This window comes from Onychomys torridus, chromosome 15, assembly GCF_903995425.1.
Source record: "Onychomys torridus chromosome 15, mOncTor1.1, whole genome shotgun sequence".
NCBI classification, from domain to species: Eukaryota; Metazoa; Chordata; class Mammalia; order Rodentia; family Cricetidae; genus Onychomys; species Onychomys torridus.
The window spans coordinates 27,676,273-27,689,246 of record NC_050457.1 but is presented as its reverse complement, the minus strand read 5'-3'; the positions used below and the strand labels follow the sequence as shown (position 1 = coordinate 27,689,246).

The 12,974-nt window shown below is 39.9% G+C and overlaps 1 protein-coding gene across 4 annotated transcripts in view; it reads left to right on the top strand.

Annotated features, from left to right (window-relative positions):
* The window catches only part of Trappc13 (trafficking protein particle complex 13), a 40,664-nt gene that overhangs the window by 11,942 nt on the left and 15,748 nt on the right, over positions 1–12,974 (top strand). For all 4 annotated transcript variants that reach the window (XM_036207237.1, XM_036207236.1, XM_036207239.1 and 1 more), the window contains exons 4-6: positions 90–189; positions 2,578–2,662; positions 9,430–9,557. In XM_036207237.1, coding sequence (XP_036063130.1) covers positions 90–189; positions 2,578–2,662; positions 9,430–9,557 — 313 coding nt within the window. The remainder of the gene's footprint in view (positions 1–89; positions 190–2,577; positions 2,663–9,429; positions 9,558–12,974) is intronic.

Below are 12,974 nucleotides of genomic sequence, written 5' to 3'. Positions count from 1 at the left end.
TGCTGCCCACTGGTCCCCATTTCTTTACATGAGTAACACTTGCTTTAAATAAAGGTGGGTGTTAGAATTCTGTTTTTCTCTTGCCGCAGGTGATCTCTTTAACCAGTTAATGAGAGATGATCCTTCAACTGTAAATGGTGCAGAGATTTTAATGTTGGGAGAAATGTTGACTTTACCTCAAAATTTCGGGTAAGAATGATGGGTTCACATGAGATGTGCAGCAATACCCGAAAGCTGTTATGTCCTGTTTGTGTGCAGAGTGGGAAAGTGCTGTTTGTTCAGTAAGTGGTAAAAACACATACAAATTGCCCTTGATGATTCTATCTTTATTTTTTTAATTTTTATTTTACTTATTTATTTATTTTTTTGAGACAGAGTTTTTCTGTAGAATAGCCCTAGCTGTCCTAGAACTCGCTTTGTAGACCAGGCTGGCCTTAAAATCACAGAGATCCTCCAGCCTGTGCCACCCAAGTGCTGGTTTTAATGGCATGCGCCACCACAGTCTATTTTTATTTTTTTAAAGCAATATAGAACAGTGTCAACAGTAGTTCTAAAATGATGGTAGCATTTTAACTTTGTTCTTTGGGTTGTGACTAAAGCCATAGGCCTTGTCTATCTGGCACTACCATACACAGTTAACATACCCCAGCCTTAGTGCTGGTGGGTTACTCTGTGTTCTAGCACACACTGTTAGCATACCCCAGCCCTAGGTCTTATACTGGCAGTGTCTCTGTGTTCTACCACGGCACTGTTAACATATCCCAGCCCTGAGTCTTATACTAGTGATGACTCTGTGTTCTACTGTTAGACACTGTTAGCATACCCCAGCCCTGGGTCTTATACTGGCGGTGACTCTGTGTTCTAGCACACACTGTTGGCATACCCCAGCCCTGGGTCTTACACTGGTGATGACTGTGTCCTAGCACACACTGTTGGCATACCCCAGCCCTCGTCTTACACTGGCGGTGGCTGTACGTACCTTTAGTTGAGCTTACGGACATTGCTTTTTTAGAGAAGCTTTCATACTGAGCCTCATTCACACCCTCCTCTCTATAGAATTTACCAGACTTATTAGTTAATAAACTCTATTTTTTTTTAATTTCTTCTCTTATCCTATATTATCAATGAGCTAAAAAAGCCTATTTTCACAACTGGGAAAAATTGAGACAAAAAGGAATTTTTCAGGTTTGATGTGGTTTTTATGTTTTTGCTTTTTCTGCAGAGTATAATCATAAACTAGTAACTTGAAAATATATTGATGTAAAAACTATTAAAATTATATAGAGTAGGGGCCGGGGAGGTGGTTCAGCCCTTAAGAGCACAGGCTGCTCTTCCAGTGGACCTGGGTTTAATTCCCAACATCCACATTGCTGCTCACAACTGCCTATAACTCCAGTTCCAGGACATCTGTCTTAGTTAGGGTGTCTGTTGCTGTGAAGAGATGCCATGATATTGGTGAAATTATTAAGGCCACTCCACGTAGTTAAAAGGGAGGTTTATTTTGTAGGGTAACTTACAAATGAAGGGGTAGGTTGCAGGGTCTGGCAAAGGTATAGCACAGTCCGGCGGTGTTCTCTGGAGAACTCTGCTCGGTCTACCTCCTGCGTCCAGCGTCCCTGAACCAAGAGAGTGACCTCCTCTTGATCCTCGGTCTTCCGCTCCCTCCTCTGCCCCGCCTTGTGGGCGTGATCATTACTGAAGCCTCAATGGGGGTTGGAACTTCCAGGCCAATGCTGGGATGGCTATCCACTACACCATGACCCCAGCAACTCTTAAAAAGGAAAACATTTAAATGGGGTAGGTCAGTCCATTATCATCATAGTGAGACATGGTGGCATGCAGGCAGATGTGGTGTTGAAGAAGTAGCTGAGAGTCCTACATCTTGTAGGCAACAGGAAGTCAACCGAGACACTGGAAAGTATCCTGAGCATAGGAAACCTCAAAGCCCGCCCCAGCAGTGACACACTTCCTCCAACAAGGCCACACCCACTCCAACAAAGCCACACCTCCTACTAGTGCCCCTCCCTATGAGATTATGGGAGCCAATTACATTCAGACTACCACAATATCTAACTCTTTCTTCTGGTCTGCTCAGGTACTACATACATGTGGTGCACACACATAGTTGCAGGCAAAACACCTGTACACATAAAAGTTAGTACAATTTTTTCACAAAGCTATATAATGTAAAGCCAGTAGTCGTTTTATTAGGAAAATAATGAAAAAGTTCTCCAAGATGAATTAACTTGGAACTTCTAGATTTAGAGCATAATGTATTTAAAAAGATGAAAATGACATTTTCTAGTTTATTCAGATATAACTCTTATGACAGCCCAGCACTGGTTGCAGTGACCATATTTCTATGATGGTCAGAAATTTGTGTAGTAGTTGACAGCTGTATGATGCCATGTGTAGTTCCATTCTCACTTTGAAGTGCCTAATGAAAATAAAGGACGCTGAAGAAATATTTCCTTGGCTCTTCAGTAACTTTTATTCCACCTGAAGTTCTTACGTGGTCAGAATGATTCCCGTCAGGGCTGGATGAGTCTCCGCCTGAAATGCTGTTTTCTTTCATAGGAATATATTTTTGGGAGAGACCTTTTCCAGTTACATCAGTGTTCATAATGACAGCAATCAAGTTGTAAAAGATATATTGGTGAAGGTAAGTGACATTCTTTTTTTTTTTAATTTAGTGACATTCATATTTTATTTATTTGTTTGTTTGCTTGTTTGTTTGTTTATTATGTATGCAGCATGTATGCTTGCAGGCCAGAAGAGGCCACCAGATCTCATTACAGATGGTTGTGAGCCACCATGTAGTTGCTGGGAATTGAACTCAGGATCTCAGGAAGAGCAGCCAGTGCTCTTAACCTCTGGGCCATCTCTCCAGCCCGTGACATTCTTATTTACAAAGCATTTTATTTAGATACAAATTTTTTTATTTCTTTTGGGCCTTGGAAATCTCATTAAAGTGCATGAGCCATACTAGACTTTCGAATGTCATTGACAAACACTGATCAGTACCAAATATTGTGGAGGACACAGAACCATTGTCCTTCTACTCAAGGTTTCTGATGGACTGGGTGAGAAAGTGACTGTTCCGTCTAATAGTTGTAGTGTTTGTGTGTGATAACATAACAGTACTTGAAAGACTCAGGAGGAAACAAACTAGAAGTCATTTCCTGGTTGCAGGAAGGCATAGTAGAAGAGAGAAAGATAAGAGGCTCTTGGAAGACTTAGGGGAAGAGTATAGGGCTAGGGGAAACTGAGTCAGTGTGTTCTTCTGGAGGAAAACAAAATCTCATGTACCATGTCAAGTGGTGAAGCCATTTAGTGTAGTGTCTTGATAGCTGGGCTAAGATTTTAGCTAAAAAATAAAAACAAACAACAACAACAAAAACTCTTTAGAACAGCGACACTGGGCTTTCACAGGAACTAGTCAGTTTGTATTAGGAAGGCTGGCATGATCACCATGTGGGATGCTTTGTAAGAAATGGAGCAGTTAGAAGACTCTTGAAGTAGGTGAGAAATCAAACACTAGAATGCGCAAGTCCCTCAACAACTTGAAATGTATTCAGAAGAAAAAGGGCATAGATAAAGGAAGTCAATATCCACCATGTGATGAATGGATAGAGAAAATGTGTCGTGTATACACAGGAGTTCTGTTCAGCTGTAAAGAAAAGGAATTCTGTGTATGGAAACTAGAGATCGTGTTAAACAAAAGAGAGGGAGAACACCAGGCAGCATGTTTTCACTCATCTGTAGAACTTAGACTTTAAAATTACATGAACTGTGTGTGTGTGTATGCATGTATAAATGGATGTGTGTAGACATGTATATATGGACGTGTGTGTATACATGCATAAGTGGATGTGTGTGTATACATATATAAATGGATGTGAGTGTATGTGTGTATGTATATATGGGTGTGTGTGCGTATACGTACATATATGTAATATGAAATTAGACAAGGCACTGAGGAGGCTAAAGGGAAGAAGAAGAGGAAGCAAAAGGACAATCAAAGGAGAAAAAATGCATATTTCATGTTTCATCTAATACATGAAACATGGATTTGAAATGATACATATGAGGCATGAAAATGGGAGGAGAAGAAGGAAAGGGAATCATGGAAGAGTAAATATGAACAAGCTGTAATGATACAAATATATGAAAATACCAGATGCCTATTGTTTGTATCCTTACTAAAAAAATTAATTTAAAAAATGTATGAAGAGAAGTTGATTCAAAGCTGTCTTTGAGCAGGGAAGCTAGACTATTAGAGTATTGCTGAAAGAGAAGTCTTTATATATATGTAGTTTTTGAGACAGGGTTTCTCTGTGTAGCTCTGGCTGTTCTAGAACTCACTCTGTATACCAGGCTGGCCTGGAACTCTGCCTGCATGTGCCTCCCACGTGCTGGGATTAAAGGTGCGTGCCACCACCGCCCGGCTAAAAGAGAAGTCTTAACTGCAGTGGTTTTGAAGATGATCTATAGCACTTTAAAGTTAAAAAAAGATCTCAGAAAAATAAAATTTCAATTCTCACATATCAAACTTCAGAAGCTGGATGCAAATATTGAGTCAGATATGGACAGGGTCTGCGCCTTTCATCAGATTAAGGGTTGGTGGAGTACACAGCCTGTTTAATAAAACTTTTAATCTAAGAACGGGTTTGTTTGTTCCCAAATGATAGAAAAGAAACAACTGTAGATGAATTTCTAAATTCTTATTAAATAAAAAAACATGGAGCCAGATATAGGGGTGAAAGAGATCAGGGAGTTAGGGAAAGCCACAGCTAACCGTACCTCACCAACTCTGCAGCTTCCAAATGTGAGTTACTTCCTGTCTGCCAAGTGATAGGATTAAAGGTGTGTGCTACCGTTGCCTGACTTCTTTGTTGACTTATAATGGCTGTTCCTATCCCTCTGATCTCTAGGCAAACTTATTTATTAAAGTGCAAATAAAATATCACCACATGTCAGCACAAATAAAACATCACATAAACAACATTCCATGATATTATAAAATTCAAACTTAGGTGTCTGTAGATAAAGTCGACATGACAGAACCACACTCGTTTGTTACTATGTAGTCTACGACTGGTTTCCAGCTGCAATGTAAGATGTATAGTTGGAATAGACTCTGTTGTCTGAAAAAAAAATCTAAAATATGTGTTAGATGCTTTATAAAGAGAAGTTTCCAGCTTCTACATTAGTTGTCTTCCTTAACACCTCTCCAGAAACCCCACAGAGGCAGGAGTTTAGGGCTGGTGCGGCATCTGGTAGATTTCCAACTCCTAGAACAGGCTCTAGCGTATAATAAGTAATTAGGAATGAATGTTCAGTACAACATCATTAATGTCAAAAGAAGAAAAAGAATTACTCAGTCATATAAGTGTTGTTATGATTAATATTAGTAAAAAAAATGACACATGAACTTAGCAGTGATCTCACATTGTACATTGGACAGAACACCAATGAAGCAGACAGATGCCACCTCCCGAATAAAAATGCATACAACATTTTGAACCCCTGCTCCATTTTATATAAGTTGACTAACCTTGAGGAAGCTGGTACTTTTCTGTGCCTGTTTCTAATCATGTATACAGTGAGATAATACTTTAGATCTGCCCACTTCAGGATTGTGAGGATTAAATGATCAATGGTCTAAACAGCCAGAACTTGTACATGGTAAATTCCCAATTAATGTGAGTTATTACTATTTCATAAGTCAGCATAACAAAGAGACAGCATAAATAAACATCCCACTTAAAAATGACCAGCACTAAGAAAGTTAGGAGAGAATTAACTACAAAACGGGGGAGAAATTAAGGGATGAAGAGGAGGCTGAATGGGTGAAGTCATTGCTACACAGTGGCATCTGGGTGTGCCACTCCAGCCCATGCACCGTAACTCGGAAAGCCACTAGCTTCGTGTGGGGCCCAGAACAGAAGCCCTTCGGCAGATCCAGGCTGCTGTGCAGGCTGCTCTACCACTTGGTCCATCTGATCCAGCAGACTGGATGGTACTTGAGGTGTCCATGGCAGATAGAGATGCTGTTTGGAGCCTTTGGCAGGTCCCCATAGGTGAGTCACAGAAGAGACCTCTGAAAATCTGGAGCGGGCTCTACCATCATCTGCAGACAGCTATTGTCTCTTTGAAAAACAGCTCTTGACCTGCTATTGGGTCTTAGTGGAAACTGAATGTTTGACAAGTTACTATGTGACCTGAGCTGCCCGTCATGAATGAGGTGGAGGCTCTCTGCTACACCCAGTCACAAAATAGGACGTGCACAGCAGCAACCTATTATCAAATGGAAGTGTTATATATGTGATTGGGTCAGAGCAGGTCCTGAAGGCACAAGAAAGTTAATGGAGAAGTTGCCCAAATGCTGATGGTTTCTACTCCTGTCACAATGCCATCTGCTGCCAAGCATTCATCAATAGTCTCTTGGGGTGTCCCCTATGATCGGTTGACTGAGGAAGAGAAGACCAGAGCCTGGTTTATCAATGGTTCATTATGGAGGCACCACCCAGAAATGGATAGTGATAGCATTACAACCTCTTTCTGGGACAACACTGAAAATCACTGGTGAAGGGAAGTCTTCATAGCGGGCAGAACTTCGGGCAGTACACGTGACTTTGTTTGTAAGGAGGAATGGCCAGATGTGTGATTGTTCTCTGACTCGTGCACCATGGTCAATGGATTGGCTGGATGGCCAGGGCCTTGGAGGGAGCGTGATTGGAAAATTGGTGAGAAAGACATCGGGGAAAGAAGTATGTGGCTAGATCTCTCCAAATGGGAAAAGGATGTGAAGATACTTGTGTCCCATGTACGTACTTATCAAAAGGAGACTTCAGCTGAGGAGTTCAGTAATGAAGGTTCACCTTTAATCTGGGCCACACCCTCTGCTGGAGGCCTATAGAAGGACATGGAAGGAGGGAGCTTTTGCTCTTTGCCTGCTTGCCCTCGCCTTGCTAGCACATCCATTTCTTCACTGACACTGGAGCCTAGCTCTTCCAGATTCCAGCATAAACTGAAGCCCAGCTGAGACACTCAGCCTTGTGGACTGAGCAACTACTGGGTTCCTACTGTGAACTGTTACTTTCCAGTCACAGCCAGCCATAGTTGGATTGGCTGGACTGCAGCCCGTAAGTCAGTGTTTCTTTTTTTCAAATCTATTTATTTATTATGTATACAGAAGAGGGCGCCAGATCTCATTACAGATGGTTGTGAGCCAGCATATGGGTGCTGGGAATTGAACTCAGGACCTGTAGAAGAGCAGCCAGTGTTCTTAACCTCTGAGCCATCTCTCCAGCCCAATCAGTGTTTCTTAACCTGTGGCTGGCAACCCCTTTAGGGAGCCAAATGACCCTTTCATAGGGATCGCCTAAGACCATCTGAAAACACAGATATTTATATTATGATCTAGAATAGTAGCAAAATTACCGTTATGAAGTAGCAACAGAAAATTTTATGGTTGGGGGTCATCACACCATGAGGGACTGTATTATTACAGGGTCACAGTATTAGGAAAGTTGAGAATCACTGCTGTAAGTTATTCTAATATATCCCCTTTATATATATACATATATATATATATATATATATATATATATATATATAAATATGTATGTTATATAATTATTAGTTATATATATTTATTAGTGTTATATATATATGTGTGTGTGTATATATATATGTGGAGAGAGAGGTGCATTCTATAAGTTCTGTTACTCTAGAGAACCCTGACTAATAACAGCCAGAAACTGTGATGCAGAAGTAGATGGGAGAAGACAAGGGATTCCTGCCTCTGTAGACATTTCTAGTATGGGAGAAGGAAGAAAAACTATCACAAATAAGGTAATTTTAGGTCATATCACATGTTACAGAGGAAGTAAGAGCCTACAGTCAATAATTGACATAGAAAGAAGCCACGAAGACAGTTAGAATGGCAAACGTTCCCAAGTGGTAAGGGGGACATTGACCGGAGAGCAGCCCAGTAGGAGACATTGCTACATTAGAGAGACAAGCTTTCTTCCTGTTTGTCTGTTTCTTTTTTTAAGACAGGGTTTCTCTGTGTTGACCAGGCTGGCTTTTAATTCAGAGTACCGCCTGCCTGTGCCTTCCAAGCACTGGGATTAAAGGCATGCGCCACCACCTCACAGAGAGATAAACTTTCTTAGTTGATAATTTCAATATTTTATACCTCTATACTTAAATAAGCCTCTAACACCTAATAATATATTTGAATGGTTATCTTTTAGTGTTACCTAGTCAAACGTTTATATATACCTATCCGTTTAGCAAACTCCCATCTAACCAAGATAGATAGATAGACAAATAGACCATGTGTTTGGGCTGGAGAGATGGTTCGGTGGGTAAGAGTACTGACTTACTGACTGCTCTTCCAGAGGACCCAGGTTCAGTTCCCAGTGCCCACATGACTGCTCACTCTAAGCCCAGGGTATCTCATGTCAAAGCTGTCCTCTACAGGCTATGCATGTACATGGTATAATTAAATGCAGGCAGAACACTCACACACATACAATTAAAACAAAATCTTAAAGAAAAGATAAACACGTGTTCAAGCTGGGCACCATGGCTCATGTCTACAGCCCCAGCACTGGAGAGGCAGAAGAGGGAAGCCAGAAATTCAAAGCCACACTTAGCTACATAGCAAGTTCAAGGCCAGCCTAGACTATATGAGACTGTCTCAAAAGGAAAGCAAGAAAAAGAAAAAATCCTCATATGTTCATGATGATTCAGTCACATCTAGCATGAAAGGTAGTAATATAGACTTCCCTGTTTTTCTGATTTGCACCTTTTTACTCCAAGGGTGAAAACCTATCTCTCTCGTTATCCATAGTCATATGGATTGTTAGCTTATAACACTATGGAAATGAATTCCCTGTATAACTTGTGTTGTCTTTTGACTAAGATTCTGTTTTCCAAATTCAGGTTAGTTGTTTTTTTTGTTGTTGTTTTTGGTTTTTGCTGTTTTTGTTGTTGTTTTGTCCCTTCTCTTCCCCCACTACGATTGTAGCGTTCACTCTGCTCTTGTTAAATTCATGCTGCTGTTTGCATTGGTCCTGGACTCTCCCTGCTTCCTGGTTGGTATCATTGATTTTGGTATTGCAGTGTGTATCTGTGTAGCCTTGCCATGGTTCCAAACAGGAGAGTTACACAGAAAAATTCCCACAAGAAATGAGTGCTCTCTCTTTATCTCTTTAATGGGTTCCATTGTGGTATTTTAATGTGAAACACAGCACTACCCCTCATCAACCCCCTCTCCCCTCTGCGCTCCCTGGTCCTCTTCCTCTTCCCAGACAGTCAGCCGGCTTCCCTCCCCCTCCTTCCCACCCATGCCTGTGCATACACTGTAGATGTCTAACCAGCCTCATGTGGATACTCTTACCTCTTTCTTTCAAGGCGGATCTTCAGACAAGTTCTCAGCGTTTAAACCTTTCAGCCTCCAATGCTGCTGTGGCTGAACTTAAACCTGATTGTTGTATTGATGATGTCATACACCATGAAGTCAAGGAAATTGGGACACACATGTAAGGATTAAGTTTACTGCTTCTCAAAAGCTTTTACTCATTTTTTATTTAGTTTCTTTTTTTGTTCTTTGTGTATTTTTAAATTCTATTTTATATATATATCTGTTATTTTTAAATTCTATTTTATATATATATATATGTATATGTATATGTATGTATGTATGTATGTGTGTATCCTACCTTGACAATCAAATAGAGACCCAAAAAAGACAAGGTATAAAGAAGTCTCAAGTTTTGCATTCCTGGCCTGTGGATGTATTTGAATCTGAATACTGTTTTTCAGTCTGAAAACAAGTGAACATTTCAGCTCTCTGAAGTTATTTAGGCTTCTCGATCTTCCATGGTACCTCTCTGCAGTCACCTCACAGACGCTGGCTATCTCTTCAGAGTGGGTCTCATTCTTCTTCTCTCTGCCTCCGTCATCCTTTTCTTCTCCTCATTGAGTCTATTAAAGCATGTAACACAGACAATATTAAATACAAATTATTTGGTCAGACGATTTCCTACCAGCTCTATTAAAGGTACTTTTTACTATATATTTTCAGATTGATATGGACTTTGGACTAGAATTTCCTAGAAACCAAATGTCTGGACCACCATTTATTAAGCACCTGGCTTTTGGGAGCTTCCCCCTTGGCTTTTGGGAATTCTGACGTTGTATATGCTTTTCAAAGCTGTCTATAACATAATCCACCACCTATGCCTTTCTTCCTTCTCGTTCCACACTGTGGTCACGTGGACCTTCTTCTAACCTCAAACCCATTCTGTGGTGGGAAGTATGTTTGCTTACAAAGAACAGCTCGTGGCATTTTGTGTAATTTCTCATATCTCAGAAACAGCATGACTTCCTCAGAGAAGCTGTCCTGACCTTTGTCTACATCTTCCACAACCTGTTGGCTTTTTTCTGCCTTCTGTCTGTATAGTTACTTTAAGGTTAAAATAATATGACGTCTGTGTAGTCTGTATGTCCCGGGGAAATACCAGAGACAGTGGCTCATAGTCACTGAAGCTGAGCTTCCTGGAGAAGGTGTGCAGAGTCTCCATTCTGTAGGAAATGAGCTGAACAACTGCCTTAGAAGACACAGAGCTCCAGGCTAGTCAGAATCCTGTGGCTACTGTAGTGTTTCTGTTTCCAGCCTCATCTCAAAACCTGTAGGTGCTATAGAACTACTGTGAACACTTCCAGGGCAAGTGTTGTGAGGGGTTTTGGTTTGGGTTTGGGTTTTTTTGTTTTTGTTTTTGTTTTGTTTTTTGAGCTGGGGATCGAACCCAGGGCCTTGCACTTGCTAGGCAAGTGCTCTACCACTGAGCTAAATCCCCAACTGTGTTTTTTCTTTTTAAAAGATGTATTTATTTATTATGTATACAGCATGTATGACTGCAGGCACCAGATCTCATTACAGATGGTTATAAGCCTCCATGTAGTTGCTGGGAATTGAACTCAGGACCTCTGGAACAACAGTCAGTGCTCTTAACCTCTGAGCCATCTCTCCAGCCCTCTTGTTTGGTTTTTATTGCTAGTTTTTTGTTTGTTGTTGCTGTTGTGTGTGCATGCATGTGAGGTTTTGTTTGTGCATTCGTTTGTTTGCTTGTTTGGGGGTGTTATGTTTTGTTGAGATGGGGTTATCACTATTTGGTCAAATTGCTCTTAAACTTAATATGTAACTAAGCTGATCCTCCTGCCTCAGCTGTAATATAAATTGCTAATTACTCATGACTTATATACCTTTTTGTGCCCTGCCATCTTACTTTCTCCCTAGTGCTGGGATTAAAGGCGTGTGCCACCATGCCTGGCTCTGTTCCCAGTGTGGCCTTGAACTCACAGAGATCCAGATGGATCTCTGCCTCGCAAATGCTAGGATTAAAGGCGCATGCTACTACTGCCTGACCTCTTATGTTTAATATAATGGCTGGCTTTGTCTTCTGATCCACAGGCAAGCTTTATTGGAGTACACAATATATCACCACACTCAGCTTCCCATACTAGTATTAGAGGCATATGCCATCATACCCAGCTCTGGTATTATGTTTTGATCAACTTGCTTTCTAGCTCCTATCATCAGTGTAAGGTACCAGTATAAAGGATAAATTAAATTACCCAATGTTACAAAGCTATGTAGAGCTACTAAAAAGTTATTTCCTGGTCATTTTATATGCATATAAGTTATATATTTAGAACAAGCTGTGTAGAGCTACCAAAAGATTATTTTTCAGTCATTTTTTTTTTTTTTTTGACCTGAGGATCAAACCCAGGGCCTTGTGCTTGCTAGGCAAGTGCTCTACCACTGAGCAAAATCCCCAACCCCTCAGTCATTTTATATACATATAATTTATATATTTATACCAAGCTGTAAAACTACTAAAAGATTCATGTATTTCCCAGTCATTTTATATGCATATAGATACATATGTAAATTGTATATTTTTATATGTGTGTAGTAATATACATATATAAATAATATATTACTCAAGCTTTCATCCTTTTCAATTTTCTGTGAATATTATTCAACATCACTCAGTATCCTTGAAAACATGATTTTCTAAATGACTGCCTCTTAGTTGTTTGGTCAGTGTGGTTTGTTTACCCTAATGTCACAGTCTATTTTCAGTTTCTGCTACTATAAACAATAAAGTAATGAGTAGTCCAATATAGCCTATGAAGTCTTGAAGTAGATATTCTGTGTGACTACATCAACATTGTTTCTAAATTCCTTTCACCCTCTGGTAATGTAAAGAGACTAAGTTTCTCTAATCATCACCAACCTAAGGGATTCTTGCCAGACCTTGTAAGATTGAAAATGGTTATCGTATTAGGTATGTTTCTAGACTATGTATGTGACTTGCCACTTCACATTTTTATTAACTGTTTATAGGATTGTAACGTATCTATATATTTTCATAAGCTAGATATGCATTCTTTTCTTCATATTTTGAGTGACACATTTGTACTTTGTTGATTGAGTTAGAAGAACCCTTTGTATATTAACAGTTTAAACATCTTATCATGTTATTAGAAGTATTTTATACCAACTTTTTTATTGTTTTACTAGGTTTTGTTTTATTGAGATTCACTATGTATCCATGGCGGGCCTGGAACACAGAGATCTACCTGCCTCAACCTCTGCCTCCCAAGTGCTAGAATTAAAGGCGTGTGCCACCACACCTAGCTTTCCTAGTGTTTTGGTTAAAATTTGTACATAGTATCATACCAATAGTATCATGATAACTCTACCCTGGATTTCCTTTAAGATGCATATTTTTCTAGTGCAAATGAACTCTTTTCCCATTCAATCATGCTGATTATGGAAATTATTTTGGAACATATTCTGCTTCCAAAGGAAGAATTTGGAGTTCCTATTCCAAAAGGGCTCAGTATCTTTGTTATTATTATTATTTATTTATTTAGATTTATGTGTA